The sequence below is a fragment of the Pseudoliparis swirei genome, chromosome 5 (assembly GCF_029220125.1).
Source record: "Pseudoliparis swirei isolate HS2019 ecotype Mariana Trench chromosome 5, NWPU_hadal_v1, whole genome shotgun sequence".
Lineage (NCBI taxonomy): Eukaryota > Metazoa > Chordata > Actinopteri > Perciformes > Liparidae > Pseudoliparis > Pseudoliparis swirei.
In genome coordinates this window covers 27,837,897-27,854,265 of record NC_079392.1, presented here as the reverse complement: position 1 = coordinate 27,854,265, position 16,369 = coordinate 27,837,897, and the positions used below count along the sequence as shown (strand labels likewise).

Sequence of the window (16,369 nt, the reverse complement as noted above, 5' to 3'; positions counted from 1 at the left end):
GCGTTCAGGGACTTCCAGCCAAACGCGTTCACGTTTGTTGTTGATTCTAAAGAAGGAAAAAACCTGCAAATACAATTAATTTATTCCGACATAAGAGCCGTGATGTCAATGAGTTACTGGAACTTGCATTAGAATAATTGTTATAACAACTTTATTAAGAGAGGTTTACGATAGTTATTAATACTTAAAATTTTTCAAATACTGTTACTATCTAAAGTTCTGCATTGAAATCAAACTAAAATTAAAAGTACTCTGCATTTTTTGATAACATTTATATTTTATTATTTACATTGCATTATACTGTATTACTCTCTATTAGTCTGTGATCACGTGTCTTATATTCCATTATATGTGTGTATCTTGTGAGATTGTGTTTGTTTTCTATGCTTGTTTAATAAAAATAAAGCTTTAAGAAAGTTCCATGAAGTATGAAACACATTTGGATATTAACGTTAACATAAACAGCTCATCTCTGGGTGCTGGCGCCACCTCGCGGTCGTCCGGTGAGGGAGTCACGGCAGCGCCCAACAGCTCGAGTGGCGCGAACGCACCATTTGAACCCGGAAACACAACAACAGTCTGTAAAGTAACCGGAAGTAGTTCCTTCTGTGCCGCTGCCTGCACCAGAGACGGTAAGAAGAATATACGTATGACGTTTATATACCGATGTACCTGTACCTGATGTACTTGTTCCCTGATGGACTTGTTCCCTGACCCCTCATGTACTTGTACCTGATCCCAGACATCCTGGTCTACCTGTGTCCCCTCCAGACCCCCATGGCTCCCCTCAGACTCTTCATGGACGGTGAGGAACCGTTAGTCCTGGACGGAGGACTCGGGACGGACCTGGAGGCCCACGGAGCCCGCCTACAGGTACCAGACTACAGGTACCGGTCTACAGGTACCAGACTACAGGTACCAGACTACAGGTACCGGTCTACAGGTACCAGACTACAGGTACCAGACTACAGGTACCGGTCTACAGGTACCGGACTACAGGTACCAGACTACAGGTACCAGACTACAGGTACCGGACTACAGGTACCGGTCTACAGGTACCGGACTACAGGTACCAGACTACAGGTACCGGACTACAGGTACCAGACTACAGGTACCAGACTACAGGTACCGGACTACAGGTACCGGACTACAGGTACCAGACTACAGGTACCAGACTACAGGTACCAGACTACAGGTACCAGACTACAGGTACCAGACTACAGGTACCAGTCTACAGGTACCAGACTACAGGTACGAGACTACAGGTACCAGACTACAGATAGCAGCCTACACGGACGGGTCTACAGGTACCAGACTACAGGTACCAGACTACAGGTACCAGACTACAGGTACCAGACTACAGGTACCGGTCTACAGGTACCGGACTACAGGTACCAGACTACAGGTACCAGGTACCAGACTACAGGTACCAGACTACAGGTACCGGTCTACAGGTACCGGTCTACAGGTACCGGACTACAGGTACCGGACTACAGGTACCAGACTACAGGTACCGGTCTACAGGTACCAGACTACAGGTACCGGACTACAGGTACCAGACTACAGGTACCAGACTACAGGTACCGGTCTACAGGTACCGGTCTACAGGTACCAGACTACAGGTACCGGACTACAGGTACCAGACTACAGGTACCGGACTACAGGTACCGGACTACAGGTACCGGTCTACAGGTACCGGACTACAGGTACCGGACTACAGGTACCAGACTACAGGTACCAGACTACAGGTACCAGACTACAGGTACCGGTCTCTGTACCGGACTACAGGTACCAGACTACAGGTACCAGACTACAGGTACCAGACTACAGGTACCAGACTACAGGTACCAGACTACAGGTACCAGACTACAGGTACCAGACTACAGGTACCAGACTACAGGTACCAGACTACAGGTACCAGACTACAGGTACCGGTCTACAGGTACCAGACTACAGGTACCGGACTACAGGTACCGGACTACAGGTACCGGACTACAGGTACCAGACTACAGGTACCGGACTACAGGTACCAGACTACAGGTACCAGACTACAGGTACCAGACTACAGGTACCGGTCTACAGGTACCAGACTACAGGTACCAGACTACAGGTACCAGACTACAGGTACCGGACTACAGGTACCAGACTACAGGTACCAGACTACAGGTACCAGACTACAGGTACCAGACTACAGGTACCAGACTACAGGTACCAGACTACAGGTACGGACTACAGGCACAGGTACCGGACTACAGGTACCGGTCTACAGGTACCGGACTACAGGTACCAGACTACAGGTACCAGACTACAGGTACCAGACTACAGGTACCGGTCTACAGGTACCGGTCTACAGGTACCAGACTACAGGTACCTGACTACAGGTACCAGTCTACAGGTACCAGACTACAGGTACCGGACTACAGGTACCAGACTACAGGTACCAGACTACAGGTACCAGACTACAGGTACCGGTCTACAGGTACCGGTCTACAGGTACCGGACTACAGGTACCAGACTACAGGTACCGGACTACAGGTACCGGACTACAGGTACCGGACTACAGGTACCAGACTACAGGTACCGGTCTACAGGTACCGGTCTACAGGTACCAGACTACAGGTACCGGACTACAGGTACCAGACTACAGGTACCGGTCTACAGGTACCGGACTACAGGTACCAGACTACAGGTACCAGACTACAGGTACCAGACTACAGGTACCGGACTACAGGTACCAGACTACAGGTACCAGACTACAGGTACCGGACTACAGGTACCAGACTACAGGTACCAGACTACAGGTACCGGACTACAGGTACCAGACTACAGGTACCAGACTACAGGTACCAGACTACAGGTACCGGACTACAGGTACCAGACTACAGGTACCGGTCTACAGGTACCAGACTACAGGTACCGGACTACAGGTACCAGACTACAGGTACCAGACTACAGGTACCAGACTACAGGTACCAGACTACAGGTACCAGACTACAGGTACCAGACTACAGGTACCGGACTACAGGTACCAGACTACAGGTACCGGACTACAGGTACCAGACTACAGGTACCGGACTACAGGTACCGGACTACAGGTACCAGACTACAGGTACCGGACTACAGGTACCAGACTACAGGTACCGGTCTACAGGTACCGGACTACAGGTACCGGTCTACAGGTACCAGACTACAGGTACCAGACTACAGGTACCAGACTACAGGTACCGGTCTACAGGTACCAGACTACAGGTACCGGTCTACAGGTACCGGTCTACAGGTACCCTCCATGGGGTCTATGACATCATCAAATATGAGTTTGAGTGACACCTCATTCAGCTGCTTTTATTATTAATATTACTGGTGAAAAGTGTGTGTGTGTGTGTGTATAGGGAGACCCTCTGTGGAGCTCCAGGCTTCTCCACACGGACCCTCAGGCCATCAGAGACGCTCATTACAGGTTAGAGTTAATAAAGTTATTAGAGTTAATAAAGTTATTAGTTATCAAAGTGAATAATCCTGATGCTGCTAGCTTACATGCTAGTTCCAGTGTTCTGATGGAATGTCGGATTTGTGTTCGTGATATTATGTCGTACGATATATTGTGCGTGTTAAAATCTTCACGTGACGTTCTCCAGGTTCCTCGTCGCCGGCGCTGACGTCATCACCACGGCAACGTACCAGGCCAGCGTGGCCGGGTTCACCGGCGAGCTGCAGGTCAGCGCCGAGCGCGCCAGAGAACTGATGGCGTCCGGAGTCCGGCTGGCCCGGGAGGCCCTGGACCGGTTCTCCTGCCACGCTCCACCAACAGGTACGGAACCAGCGGGTAGAACCAGCGGGTAGAACCAGCAGGTAGAACCAACGGGTAGAACCAGCAGGTAGAACCAATGGGTAGAACCAGCAGGTAGAACCAGCGGGTAGAACCAGCAGGTAGAACCAGCAGGTAGAACCAACGGGTAGAACCAGCGGGTAGAACCAGCAGGTAGAACCAGCAGGTAGAACCAGCGGGTAGAACCAATGGGTAGAACCAGCGGGTAGAACCAACGGGTAGAACCAACGGGTAGAACCAGCAGGTAGAACCAACGGGTAGAACCAGCAGGTAGAACCAGCGGGTAGAACCAACGGGTAGAACCAGCGGGTAGAACCAGCGGGTAGAACCAACGGGTAGAACCAGCGGGTAGAACCAGCGGGTGACTGTGTTGTGTCTCAGGGCGCCGGCGCCCCCTGGTGGCGGCGTCCGTCGGGCCGTTGGGGGCGTTCCTTCACGACGGGTCCGAGTACACCGGCGCCTACGCGGAGCAGATGAGTGTCGAGGTGAGTCGGCCAATCGGAGTGCTGCTCTCGCCCTGAGGACACGCCCCTACTGCATCTGTTTCTCGAACCAGGAACTTAAAGCGTGGCACCGCCCGCAGATGGAAGTCCTCGCCGGCGCCGACCTCGTTGCCATGGAGACGATTCCGAGCATCAAGGAGGCGGCGGCTCTGCTGGAGCTGCTCAGGGAGTTCCCCGAGACCCGGGCCTGGCTGGCCTTCTCCTGCCAGGTGGGCGGAGCTACAGCGGACCGGGGGGCGGAGCTACAGCGGACCGGGACCAGCGGAGACCACCCGCTGTGGACTGGTTGGCTTGTGACTGGTTGCTGACTCGTTGTTTGTTGCCCCCCCTTCAGGACGGGCGGCGCCTGTCCGACGGCAGCTTGTTCAGCGACGCCGTGCGGTTTGCTCAAAGGTCGAGTCAGCTGGTCGCTGTCGGGGTAAACTGCTGCTCGCCGGCGCTGGTGGAGCCGCTGCTGGACTCTATCGGGTCCCTGAGGACCCCCGACCTGAGCTGGGTGGTCTACCCCAACAGTGGAGTGGACTGGGACTCTGAGCAGGGGTCAGTTCAGGGGTCAGAGTTCAGGGGCCTCCATCCTCCTGAACTCTGAAACAATGTTCAGCTGAACCGCGTGCCCCCCCCCTAAAGGTCACCGTGTGTTCCCCCAGGCTGCCAGCAGGGGGCGCTCCGGCGGCGCTCGGCGCCTCGTGGCTGAAGCTCGGCGCCTCGTGGCTGAAGCTCGGCGCCGCTCTGATCGGTGAGAACTATATTTTACTACTTTTATAATTGAGTCTTTAATTCTTATAAAACCACTTCGCTGACTCATTGAATGAGAACGCATGCCAGTGGAACCTGAGTGCAGTTCCTCCGCCCACCAGGAGGGTGCTGCCACGTCGGCCCGGCTCACATCGCAGAGTTACGACGCGCCGCGTCTTCCGGACGAAGCCACGCCGTTGGCTGTTTGTGAATCAACGTCACGAGGAGCGGCTCTGAAGGTTAAAGACACAAACAACAAGTCGCTTTACGGCCTTTTATTCACAAACATCTGGGGACCGGTTTCCACGGTAACAGATCTCAGGAGGGTTTGGTGAACTTTGTGTAAGCGGCGCCCCCTAGAGGGCAGCTTCATGTCTGTTCTGTGGTGCGCTACACTCGTTGGAGCGTGTGTGGCGCCCCCTAGAGGCCGGTTGGAATGAAACCGTCTGGCGACGTTTCAGGACCTCTGGAGGAAATAATAATAAAGATCATTAATAGAGTTTAGTCAGACTCACACGAGGACAGATGGTTCAAGTTCACAGCAGAATGAGGAAGCTATGTCTGGAGACGGGCTGGCGCTATTGATTATGCTACAACTAACTCTTGTTAGCATTAGCTGCTATCTCTTAAAGAACGTTTGATTGAATTATATCATCTGTCATATTCAATGTTTTTTTATAAACTCAAACTCCTTTATGACCTTAAAGAAACAAGTAAAGTATGAAATGTTATAAAGAATCAAAGGTTGTAAAACATTTGATTTGGATGTTAAATATTGACCCACATCACTTCCTGTTCAGAGGACAGAGACTTCAGGGGGACTAGCAGCAGACCCCCTCCAGGTGATCCCCCTCAGACCCCCTCCAGGTGGCTGTTGGGGGGAGCGTCCCAGGACGCCCGGCCTCTTGAATGGCGCCCCTTCCTGGGCGGCGCCCTGCTGGTCCTGCTGGTCCTGCTGGTGCAAGTCGTGGTGCAGGTTCTCCAGGTTCTGGACCCAGGGGCCGGTCACCCTCTGGAAGGCCATGATGCAGTGCAGGTTGCCCCCCAGCTGAGGGCCAGAGGAGAGAGGACGCTAAGGAACACAGGCAGGGAGCAGAGCCTGAACGCACCATGAGAACGTCAAAGGACAACATTCTCATGGTGCCTTCAGGCTCCGCTCAGTGAAAATGAGTACTGAAGGTAATGATAACGTTCTCATGGTGCCTTCAGGCTCTGCTCAGTGAACATGAGGACTGAAGGTAATGATAACGTTCTCATGGTGCGTTCAGGCTCCGCTCAGTGAACATGAGTACTGAAGGTAATGACGTTCTCATGGTGCCTTCAGGCTCTGCTCAGTGAACATGAGGACTGAAGGTAATGATAATGTTCTCATGGTGCCTTCAGGCTCTGCTCAGTGAACATGAGGACTGAAGGTAATGATGACGTTCTCATGATGCCTTCAGGCTCCGCTCAGTGAACATGAGGACTGAAGGTAATGATAACGTTCTCATGGTGCGTTCAGGCTCTGCTCAGTGAACATGAGGACTGAAGGTAATGATGACGTTCTCATGGTGCCTTCAGGCTCTGCTCAGTGAACATGAGTACTGAAGGTAATGATAACGTTCTCATGGTGCCTTCAGGCTCTGCTCAGTGAACATGAGTACTGAAGGTAATGATAACGTTCTCATGGTGCCTTCAGGCTCTGCTCAGTGAACATGAGGACTGAAGGTAATGATAATGTTCTCATGGTGCCTTCAGGCTCTGCTCAGTGAACATGAGTACTGAAGGTAATGATAACGTTCTCATGGTGCCTTCAGGCTCTGCTCAGTGAACATGAGGACTGAAGGTAATGATAACGTTCTCATGGTGCGTTCAGGCTCCGCTCAGTGAACATGAGTACTGAAGGTAATGATAACGTTCTCATGGTGCCTTCAGGCTCTGCTCAGTGAACATGAGGACTGAAGGTAATGATAACGTTCTCATGGTGCGTTCAGGCTCCGCTCAGTGAACATGAGTACTGAAGGTAATGATGACGTTCTCATGGTGCCTTCAGGCTCAGTACCTTCTTGGTCTGGCGCCGTTGGACCCCCCTCTCCGTGTGGCGGATGTCCAGGTACTCGGGGTTCTGCGTGTTGAGGTCGGTCACGACGTCCAGCCACCTGAACAAGAGGTCCATGTCGACCCGGAACCAGAACCAGAAGGAGGAGCGGACTTACCTCTTGCAGTGGAGGGCCGGGTGCTTCCTGCTGGGCTCCCCGATCAGGATCCAGTGCTCGGCCTCGCTGGAGGGCAGCGGGCCCCTTGAAGGGAAGGGCCACGCTCAGTAAACAGGGACTTCAGAGTCCAAGAAAAAGCTTTCTCAGCCAGGTCCAGCCCTAACAAAGTCTCGGGAAGAAACCAGAATACAACTCTGGATGGAAAAACTTGAGAATGACCCACCTCCAACTGACATGGGCCCCCCACTGAAAACCTCCCCCTGGCCAAGAAGCATCATGGGCTCAATGGAAAACACTCAACCGCCTGAGAACAAGAACGGGACGATCCAAAGACGCTCTGGTCAGATGGGGCTCCAGGACTGGCCCAACCAGCTGTGAATGTGGACAAGCAGATCATGGAGCACTGCCTTGTCTGCCCTCGACTACCTAAGCCTTGCAGTATTCAACAAAAACGCAAAGGACTGTGTAAAGAAATGGGAAACTGCCATATAACTATCACGCTTCAGTGAACCGAAAAGAAGAAGAGTCCATCAGTATCCTAGCAACCGGAACATTATAAACTCCACACGCACTGTCCCTTTAAGAGAGCACTCACCTGTAGGCCTTGGCGGGCCTGAGGGGCGTGGCCTCTCTAAGAGGGATCTCACCTGTAGGCCTTGGCAGGCCTGAAGGGCGTGGCCTCTCTAAGAGGGATCTCACCTGTAGGCCTTGGCAGGCCTGAGGGGCGTGGCCTCTCTAAGAGGGATCTCACCTGTAGGCCTTGGCAGGCCTGAGGGGCGTGGCCTCGAAGCCCACGGGGCAGAAGTAGTGGTTCTGGCAGTGGTAGATGAAGGCCGAGGCCTCGTCCTTCAGACCCTGGGTCAGCTTCAGCAGCGCTCCTTCAGCTGCAGACATCTGATTGGTTAAGACCTCCAGGCCCCGCCCCACCCCCCAGGCCGCCACTCACCCGTCTCCCCAGCCGTCTTGTGCTTCCCGTGAGGTTTGTACAGGATGAAGGAGCAGCCGCGCACGCCGAGGCTATCGTTGATCTGCCGGAACCAGCTGAGAGAGGGGGGGGGGGCACTCGGGTCACCCGGGGTCACTCGGGGGCACTGGGGTCACCCGGGGGCACTCGGGTCACTCGGGTCACCCGGGGGCAATCGGGTCACTCGGGGGCAATCGGGTCACTCGGGTCACCCGGGGTCACTCGGGTCACCCTTACCGCATCAGGGTGGCGTTCCCCGTGAAGGGCCCAAACTTGATCTCCTCGAAAGGCGGCTGGAAGCCCAGGATGTGCAGCGCCTCCTCCTGAGAGATAGGGGGCAGACTGACAGGAGAGGAGGTCTGAGGAGGTCTACATGGAGGTCTACATGGTGGTCTACATGGAGGTCTACATGGAGGTCTGAGGAGGTCTACATGGAGGTCTACATGGTGGTCTACATGGTGGTCTACATGGTGGTCTACATGGAGGTCTGAGGAGGTCTACATGGAGGTCTGAGGAGGTCTACCTGGAGGTCTACATGGAGGTCTGAGGAGGTCTACATGGAGGTCTACATGGAGGTCTACATGGTGGTCTACATGGAGGTCTGAGGAGGTCTACATGGAGGTCTACATGGAGGTCTGAGGAGGTCTACCTGGAGGTCTGAGGAGGTCTACATGGAGGTCTACCTGGAGGTCTACATGGTGGTCTACGTGGAGGTCTATGTGGAGGTCTACATGGAGGTCTACATGGAGGTCTACATGGAGGTCTACATGGAGGTCTACATGGAGGTCTGAGGAGGTCTACGTGGAGGTCTACCTGGAGGTCTACCTGGAGGTCTACATGGAGGTCTGAGGAGGTCTACATGGTTGTCTACATGGAGGTCTACATGGAGGTCTACATGGAGGTCTGAGGAGGTCTACATGGAGGTCTGAGGAGGTCTACATGGAGGTCTACATGGAGGTCTACATGGAGGTCTACATGGTGGTCTACATGGAGGTCTACATGGAGGTCTACATGGAGGTCTGAGGAGGTCTACATGGTGGTCTACATGATGGTCTACATGGAGGTCTATGTGGAGGTCCTGAACCCCCCCCCCCCTCACATTGCTATGAATTCTGGGTAATTCCCTCAGACTCACCTTCCTGCCCCCAGAGAGCTGTACAGGAAGTTCCAGCAGGAAACCAGAGAGGAGATCCCACAGGAGGTCTTGTACTGAGGCCGGCTGATGCAGTACCTGAGACAGGAAGTACCAGAATAAAGGACCCCACAGGAAGTACCACAATAAAGGACATTACAGGAAGTACCACAATAAAGGACATCACAGGAAGTACCACAATAAAGGACCCCACAGGAAGTACCACAATAAAGGACATCACAGGAAGTACCACAATAAAGGACCCCACAGTATGGATCCTCATGTTTACCATCTCCTGAGGTCCAGAACCTTCCTCTGCTGGACCTCCTCCAGGGTTCTGCTGGTTCTGTCTGAAGACCTCATCTCCCTGCTGCAGCTCTTCTTCACGTGACCTGAAGAGGAGCAGAGGAGTCATCAGGTATTTCCTGTACACACAGTACTCACCATGGCTACTTCCTGTACACACACAGTACTCACCATGACTACTTCCTGTACACACAGTACTCACCATGGCTACTTCCTGTACACACAGTACTCACCATGGCTACTTCCTGTACACACAGTACTCACCATGGCTACTTCCTGTACACACAGTACTCATCATGACTACTTCCTGTACACACACAGTACTCACCATGACTACTTCCTGTACACACAGTACTCACCATGGCTACTTCCTGTACACAGTACTCACCATGACTACTTCCTGTACACACAGTACTCACCATGGCTACTTCCTGTACACAGTACTCACCATGGCTACTTCCTGTACACACAGTACTCATCATGACTACTTCCTGTACACACACAGTACTCACCATGACTACTTCCTGTACACACAGTACTCACCATGGCTACTTCCTGTACACAGTACTCACCATGGCTACTTCCTGTACACACAGTACTCACCATGGCTACTTCCTGTACACACAGTACTCATCATGACTACTTCCTGTACACACAGTACTCACCATGACTACTTCCTGTACACACAATACTCACCATGGCTACTTCCTGTACACAGTACTCACTGGCTACTTCCTGTACACAGTACTCACCATGACTACTTCCTGTACACACAGTACTCACCATGACTACTTCCTGTACACACAGTACTCACCATGGCTACTTCCTGTACACACAGTACTCACCATGACTACTTCCTGTACACAGTGCTCACCATGGCTACTTCCTGTACACACAGTACTCACTATGGCTACTTCCTGTACACACAGTACTCACCATGACTACTTCCTGTACACACAGTACTCACCATGGCTACTTCCTGTACACACAGTACTCACCATGGCTACTTCCTGTACACACAGTACTCACTATGGCTACTTCCTGTACACACAGTACTCACCATGGCTACTTCCTGTACACACAGTACTCACCATGACTACTTCCTGTACACACAGTACTCACCATGACTACTTCCTGTACACACAGTACTCACCATGGCTACTTCCTGTACACACAGTACTCACCATGGCTACTTCCTGTACACACAGTACTCACCATGGCTACTTCCTGTACACACAGTACTCACCATGGCTACTTCCTGTACACACAGTACTCACCATGACTACTTCCTGTACACACAGTACTCACCATGACTACTTCCTGTACACACAGTACTCACCATGACTACTTCCTGTACACACAGTACTCACCATGGCTACTTCCTGTACACACAGTACTCACCATGGCTACTTCCTGTACACACAGTACTCACCATGACTACTTCCTGTACACACAGTACTCACCATGACTACTTCCTGTACACACACACTTCCTACCGGATCTGATCTTCCTGGTGAGCTCGTTGAAGTCCGAGGTGTCGATCTCCCAGGCCAGGACGGGTCTGCTGAGACCGGAGGCCTCCAAGTCACAGGCCACCGGGGCCCCTGCAGGCCGGCCCAGGTCCCCGGAGGCCTTGGGCCCCTGGTCCTGTGGGGTGAGGTGGGGGCAGTCCCAGGCCTTGGGCCCTGGTCCTGACAGGGTGGGCGGCTCCCATGGGCCCTTGGGCCCCTGTACACACAGTGGGGCGGCTCAGGCCTTGGGCCCCTGGTCCTGCAAGTGAGGCAGTCCCCCAGGCCTGGTGGGCCCTGCAGTGGGGCGGTGGCACTCCCGAGGCCTTGGCCCCTGGTCCTGCAGGGTGGGGCTCCCCGAGGCCTTGGCCCCTGGTCCTGCAGGGTGGGCAGTCCCAGGCCTTGGGCCCCTGGTCCTGCGGGTGGGGCAGTCCCAGGCCTTGGGCCCCTGGTCCTGCAGGGTGGGGCAGTCCCAGGCCTTGGGCCCCTGGTCCTGCAGGGTGGGGCAGCTCCCGAGGCCTTGGGCCCCTGGTCCTGCAGGTGGGGCAGTCCCAGAGCCTTGGGCCCCTGGTCCTGCAGGGTGGGGGCAGTCCCAGGCCTTGGGCCCCTGGTCCTGCGGTGGGGGCGGTCCCGAGGCCTTGGGCCCCTGGTCCTGCAGGTGGGGGGCTCCAGGCCTTGGGCCCCTGGTCCTGCGGCGGGGGCCGGTCCCCGGAGGCCTTGGGCCCCTGGTCCTGCAGGGTGGGGGGCCGGTCCCCGGAGGCCTTGGGCCCCTGGTCCTGCGGGGTGGGGGGCCGGTCCCCGGAGGCCTTGGGCCCCTGGTCCTGCAGGGTGGGGGGCCGGCTCCCGGAGGCCTTGGGCCCCTGGTCCTGCAGGGTGGGGGGCCGGTCCCCGGAGGCCTTGGGCCCCTGGTCCTGCGGGGTGGGGGGCCGGTCCCCGGAGGCGGCCTGGTGGAGCAGCGCGTAGTCGGAGCACACGGTGTAGAAGCGCTCCCGGCTGTGGGTCACCGGGCAGCTCCACGGCAGCTCGGCGCTCGAGGCTCTTCTGGTTCTAGTTCCGGCTCGGTCCGGGCCCCCGGCTCGGTCCGGGCCCCCGTCCGAGGACCCCGTGAGGTTTGATCCTGGACCTGCTGACGTGTTCGGCATCGAGCCGCCGGGTTCAGAAACCCTGCAGAGACACGAGGACTCAGAGATCATCTCTGAGACAGATGATCATTCGGTCCACCAAGACCGTCACAGACATATGATTACAGAGTGTATCGTGTTTATAATACAGTGTAACATACAGTACTGTTGTTGTTGTTATTATATAGCGATCTTAATACAGTACTAGCATCATGTTCATAAGCAGAACATATTATTCCTATAGATCCGACAGGACGTCCAGACAATAACGGATCGATGTATCGATCACCGGCCTGATGAACCGGGAACACGACCAGCTGTTATTCCCTCACCAGACGTGCTCGCGCGGCGGCTGAGGACCCGGATGCTGCACGTGAAGAGGACCTAACGACACCCGGTCCCGGTACTCCGGACCCGTTAGGATACAGAAGGATCAATTGAATCGATCAGAAAGCACCCGAGCCGTCCTCCTGGCGGACCGGGAGCTGCTTCCGGTTTGAGCGTCACTGGACTGTTCCATTCTGAGCCGCCGCGGGGGAGCGCGGACATATTGAAATATGAAACGCTTCATATTACCGGGAACACACTCTCGTTACCGAGACACGTGAAGTCCCCACGTGACTTATCCCCTTAAAGACCGCATGCTAAGTTATGACGTCATGTTTATGGTCAACATGACGTCACCGTGTCTGTTACCTTGTCCCGTTAGTGGAGCGTGGATCGATCCGGCGGATGAACGGCTCGACCAATCAGAGCGCGGCAGCTCCCTGGACGTCACACGGAAGGTAAGTCGACGTTTTCTTCGGCTTCGAAACTTTCAGGTTTTAACTTGTAAAGTGGAATAAGAGTTTATCAGCGGGTCACGTGCGAGCTGTTGACCAATGGAACGAGGCGGAAGTGGGCGCGGCCTTTTGTTCGCAGGGAATCGCTTTGAACCGGATGCTGCCACGTCAACAAGTTGATCACTTTCAACATTATAATCTGAATAGAAGTTTGATGTCTAAAGACTTCAACAGAAGATTGAGTCTATGAACTCATGAATATGAGTCTATGAACACATGAATATGAGTCTATGAACTCATGACTGAGTATGAACTCATGAATATGAGTCTATGAACACATGAATATTAGTCTATGAACACATGAATATGAGTCTATGAACTCATGACTATGAGTCTATGAACACATGACTGAGTCTATGAACTAATGAATATGAGTCTATGAACACATGAATATGAGTCTATGAACACATGAATATGAGTCTATGAACTCATGACTGAGTCTATGAACTCATGAATATGAGTCTATGAACTCATGACTGAGTCTATGAACTCATGAATATGAGTCTATGAACTCATGACTGAGTCTATGAACTAATGAATATGAGTCTATGAACACATGAATATTAGTCTATGAACACATGATTATGAGTCTATGAACTCATGACTATGAGTGTATGAACACATGACTGAGTATGAACTAATGAATATGAGTCTATGAACACATGAATATGAGTCTATGAACACATGAATATGAGTATGAACTCATGACTGAGTCTATGAACTCATGAATATGAGTCTATGAACACATGAATATGAGTCTATGAACTAATGACTGAGTCTATGAACACATGAATATGAGTCTATGAACACATGAATATGAGTCTATGAACTAATGAATATGAGTCTATGAACACATGAATATGAGTCTATGAACTCATGACTGAGTCTGAACTAATGACTGAGTCTATGAACACATGAATATGAGTCTATGAACTAATGACTATGAGTCTATGAACACATGAATATGAGTCTATGAACACATGAATGAGTCTATGAACTCATGAATATGAGTATGAACTCATGAATATGAGTCTATGAACACATGAATATGAGTCTGAACACATGAATATGAGTCTATGAACTAATGACTATGAGTCTATGAACACATGATTATGAGTCTATGAACTCATGAATATGAGTCTATGAACACATGAATATGAGTCTATAAACACATGAATATGAGTCTATGAACACATGAATATGAGTCTATGAACACATGATTATGAGTCTATGAACACATGAATATGAGTCTATAAACACATGAATATGAGTCTATAAACACATGAATATGAGTCTATGAACACATGAATATGAGTCTATGAACACATGATTATGAGTCTATGAACACATGATTATGAGTCTATGAACACATGAATATGAGTCTATGAACACATGAATATGAGTCTATGAACACATGAATATGAGTCTATGAACTCATGAATATGAGTCTATGAACACATGATTATGAGTCTATGAACACATGAATATGAGTCTATGAACACATGATTATGAGTCTATGAACACATGAATATGAGTCTATTTACCACCTACTAGCATCTTTAGATGTAGCGGTACACTGGGGCCTGGCTCCGCCCACTTCCTGTCAGGCTGAACGGTTTCTCAGACTGAACTCCATCGTGTCCTCGAGGAGACGATGGCGAGGAGGCCGGTGATCATCGACACGGACTGCGGCATCGACGACGCCCAGGCCATCATGATGGCGCTGGCGGCGCCCGACATCCGGGTTCTGGGCGTCACCTGCGTGTTCGGGAACACGTCCGTGGAGAACGTGTGCCAGAACGTCCTGAGGGTTCTGGACGTCTGCGAGCGGCAGGAGGTCCGTGAGGACGCACGTCTCTGCTCGAGGACGCCACGGTGTAATGAGGGGCCGTGACCACCGGGGTTTGATCCTCCTGCAGATCCCCGTGTTCCGGGGCTCCGGGGGGCCGCTGGTCGGGGCCCGCGTCGCCACGACGGACCACTTTGGAACCGATGGACTCGGCGACGTGTTCAAAGACCGTGACCCGCTGTGGGAGCAGAAGGTCCAGAAGGAGCACGCCGTCAGCGCCCTGATCCGCCTGGCGACGGAGAACCAGCAGCAGGCGAGGCCTCCGTGTGTGTGTGTTTGTTCATCTGTCCTGGTGGGGACCTCACGGGCTTCACGATGGACGGTTTTCATGGCCCCCAGTGGGCAGCGATGGTAGTGCGTGTGTTCTGCTATCGTATTGGAGTCAGTTACCCCCCCCCCCCCCCCCCCACAGGTCTCCCTCGTGGCTCTTGGACCGCTCACTAATCTGGCTCTGGCGGTCAGACTGGATCCAGGTTTCCCCCAGAAGCTCAAAGACCTGTTCATCATGGGAGGCAACATGGAGGGTGAGAGGATGAGGATGATGAGTGTTTACTCTTCATCGCCCTTCGTGTCTGTCGAGCGCTGTGATTGGTTGAGCGGGTTGGTCTCTGCAGGAAAAGGAAACGTGACGCTGTGCGCGGAGTTCAACTTCGTGATGGACGCCGAGTCGGCCTACGTGGTGCTGGAGGACTTCCTGTGCCGCACCTACCTGGCCACCTGGGAGTTCGCCTGCAGGAACGCGCTGACCTGGGTGAGCCGCGGCAGAGGCACGCCGCCCACTAAGCTCCGCCCACTAAGCCCCTCCCACTTCCTCTGCAGGACTTCTTCAACGAGCTGGTGAGCCAGAACGCGCCGGCGGCGGTGTTCATGAGGACCGTGACCTCCCGCTGCCGGGCGTACTCCCAGGAGGCCTCGCGCAGCCAGAGGGACGTGCACTTCGGGCCGGGCTTCGTGTCCTACGACGCGTACGCCATGGCGGCGTGCATCGACGGCGGCGTGGTGACGGGGAGCATCGAGTGCCCGGTGCGGGTGGAGCTGCAGGGCGCCATGACGCGCGGCATGGTGGCGCTGGACCGCAGCGGCGAGCTGAAGAAGAGCCACAGCGTGGTGGTGCTCACCGGCTGCGACGCCGAGAAGCTGCGGCGCCTCCTGGTGGACGCCGTGCGGCAGCCGCGCAGATGAGGCGCCAATAAAACCGCTGAGCACATCTTCTGGAGTCCTTCTTTTGTCTCCTGGAGCCTGAACGCCTCGTCTGATCAGAACCACAGCAGAATACTGATGTTGAATAAAACCATTAGCAACGTAGCTTAGCATTCTGTTAACAGCCTCAGGAAAGGTCTCACTTATTAGATCTCTATATTTTATATATTATGACGTGTTATGAAAAG

The 16,369-nt window shown here is 53.2% G+C and overlaps 3 protein-coding genes across 11 annotated transcripts; 2 read left to right on the top strand and 1 right to left on the bottom strand.

Moving 5' to 3' along the window:
• Positions 1–704: 704 nt before the first annotated feature.
• Positions 705–13,075, top strand: zgc:172121 (uncharacterized protein LOC337599 homolog). Of its 5 annotated transcripts, none has more exons than XM_056415369.1 (9): positions 705–873; positions 3,390–3,457; positions 3,636–3,808; positions 4,208–4,311; positions 4,383–4,538; positions 4,664–4,869; positions 4,977–5,065; positions 5,187–5,303; positions 13,000–13,075. In XM_056415369.1, the coding sequence occupies exons 1-8, from the start codon at positions 721–723 to the stop codon at positions 5,273–5,275; spliced, it is 1,038 nt and encodes a 345-aa protein (XP_056271344.1). In that variant the 5' UTR covers positions 705–720; the 3' UTR covers positions 5,276–5,303; positions 13,000–13,075. The 5 variants fall into 5 exon arrangements, with proteins under 5 accessions (XP_056271344.1, XP_056271341.1, XP_056271342.1 ...); XM_056415366.1 differs by having other exon boundaries at positions 5,171–5,303; XM_056415367.1 differs by lacking the exon at positions 13,000–13,075 and adding an exon at positions 12,535–12,552 and having other exon boundaries at positions 5,171–5,303.
• On the bottom strand, positions 5,663–13,075 carry LOC130194376 (basic immunoglobulin-like variable motif-containing protein). Of its 4 annotated transcripts, none has more exons than XM_056415362.1 (11): positions 12,987–13,075; positions 11,866–12,333; positions 11,158–11,318; positions 9,645–9,747; positions 9,359–9,454; positions 8,461–8,565; positions 8,206–8,300; positions 8,011–8,143; positions 7,260–7,343; positions 7,106–7,202; positions 5,663–6,112 (listed from the first exon to the last, which is right to left on the bottom strand). In XM_056415362.1, exons 2-11 carry the CDS (start codon positions 12,309–12,311, stop codon positions 5,861–5,863), a joined length of 1,572 nt encoding a protein of 523 aa, XP_056271337.1. In that variant the 5' UTR covers positions 12,312–12,333; positions 12,987–13,075; the 3' UTR covers positions 5,663–5,860. The 4 variants fall into 4 exon arrangements, with proteins under 4 accessions (XP_056271337.1, XP_056271336.1, XP_056271338.1 ...); XM_056415361.1 differs by lacking the exon at positions 12,987–13,075 and adding an exon at positions 12,623–12,980; XM_056415363.1 differs by lacking the exon at positions 12,987–13,075 and adding an exon at positions 12,623–12,980 and having other exon boundaries at positions 11,158–11,293; positions 11,931–12,333.
• si:ch211-201h21.5 (uncharacterized protein LOC555526 homolog) lies at positions 12,991–16,189 on the top strand. Of its 2 annotated transcripts, none has more exons than XM_056415371.1 (6): positions 12,991–13,075; positions 14,784–14,969; positions 15,052–15,234; positions 15,394–15,505; positions 15,596–15,732; positions 15,801–16,189. In XM_056415371.1, exons 2-6 carry the CDS (start codon positions 14,787–14,789, stop codon positions 16,161–16,163), a joined length of 978 nt encoding a protein of 325 aa, XP_056271346.1. In that variant the 5' UTR covers positions 12,991–13,075; positions 14,784–14,786; the 3' UTR covers positions 16,164–16,189. The 2 variants fall into 2 exon arrangements, with proteins under 2 accessions (XP_056271346.1, XP_056271345.1); XM_056415370.1 differs by having other exon boundaries at positions 15,052–15,249.
• The last annotated feature ends 180 nt before the right edge of the window (positions 16,190–16,369 follow it).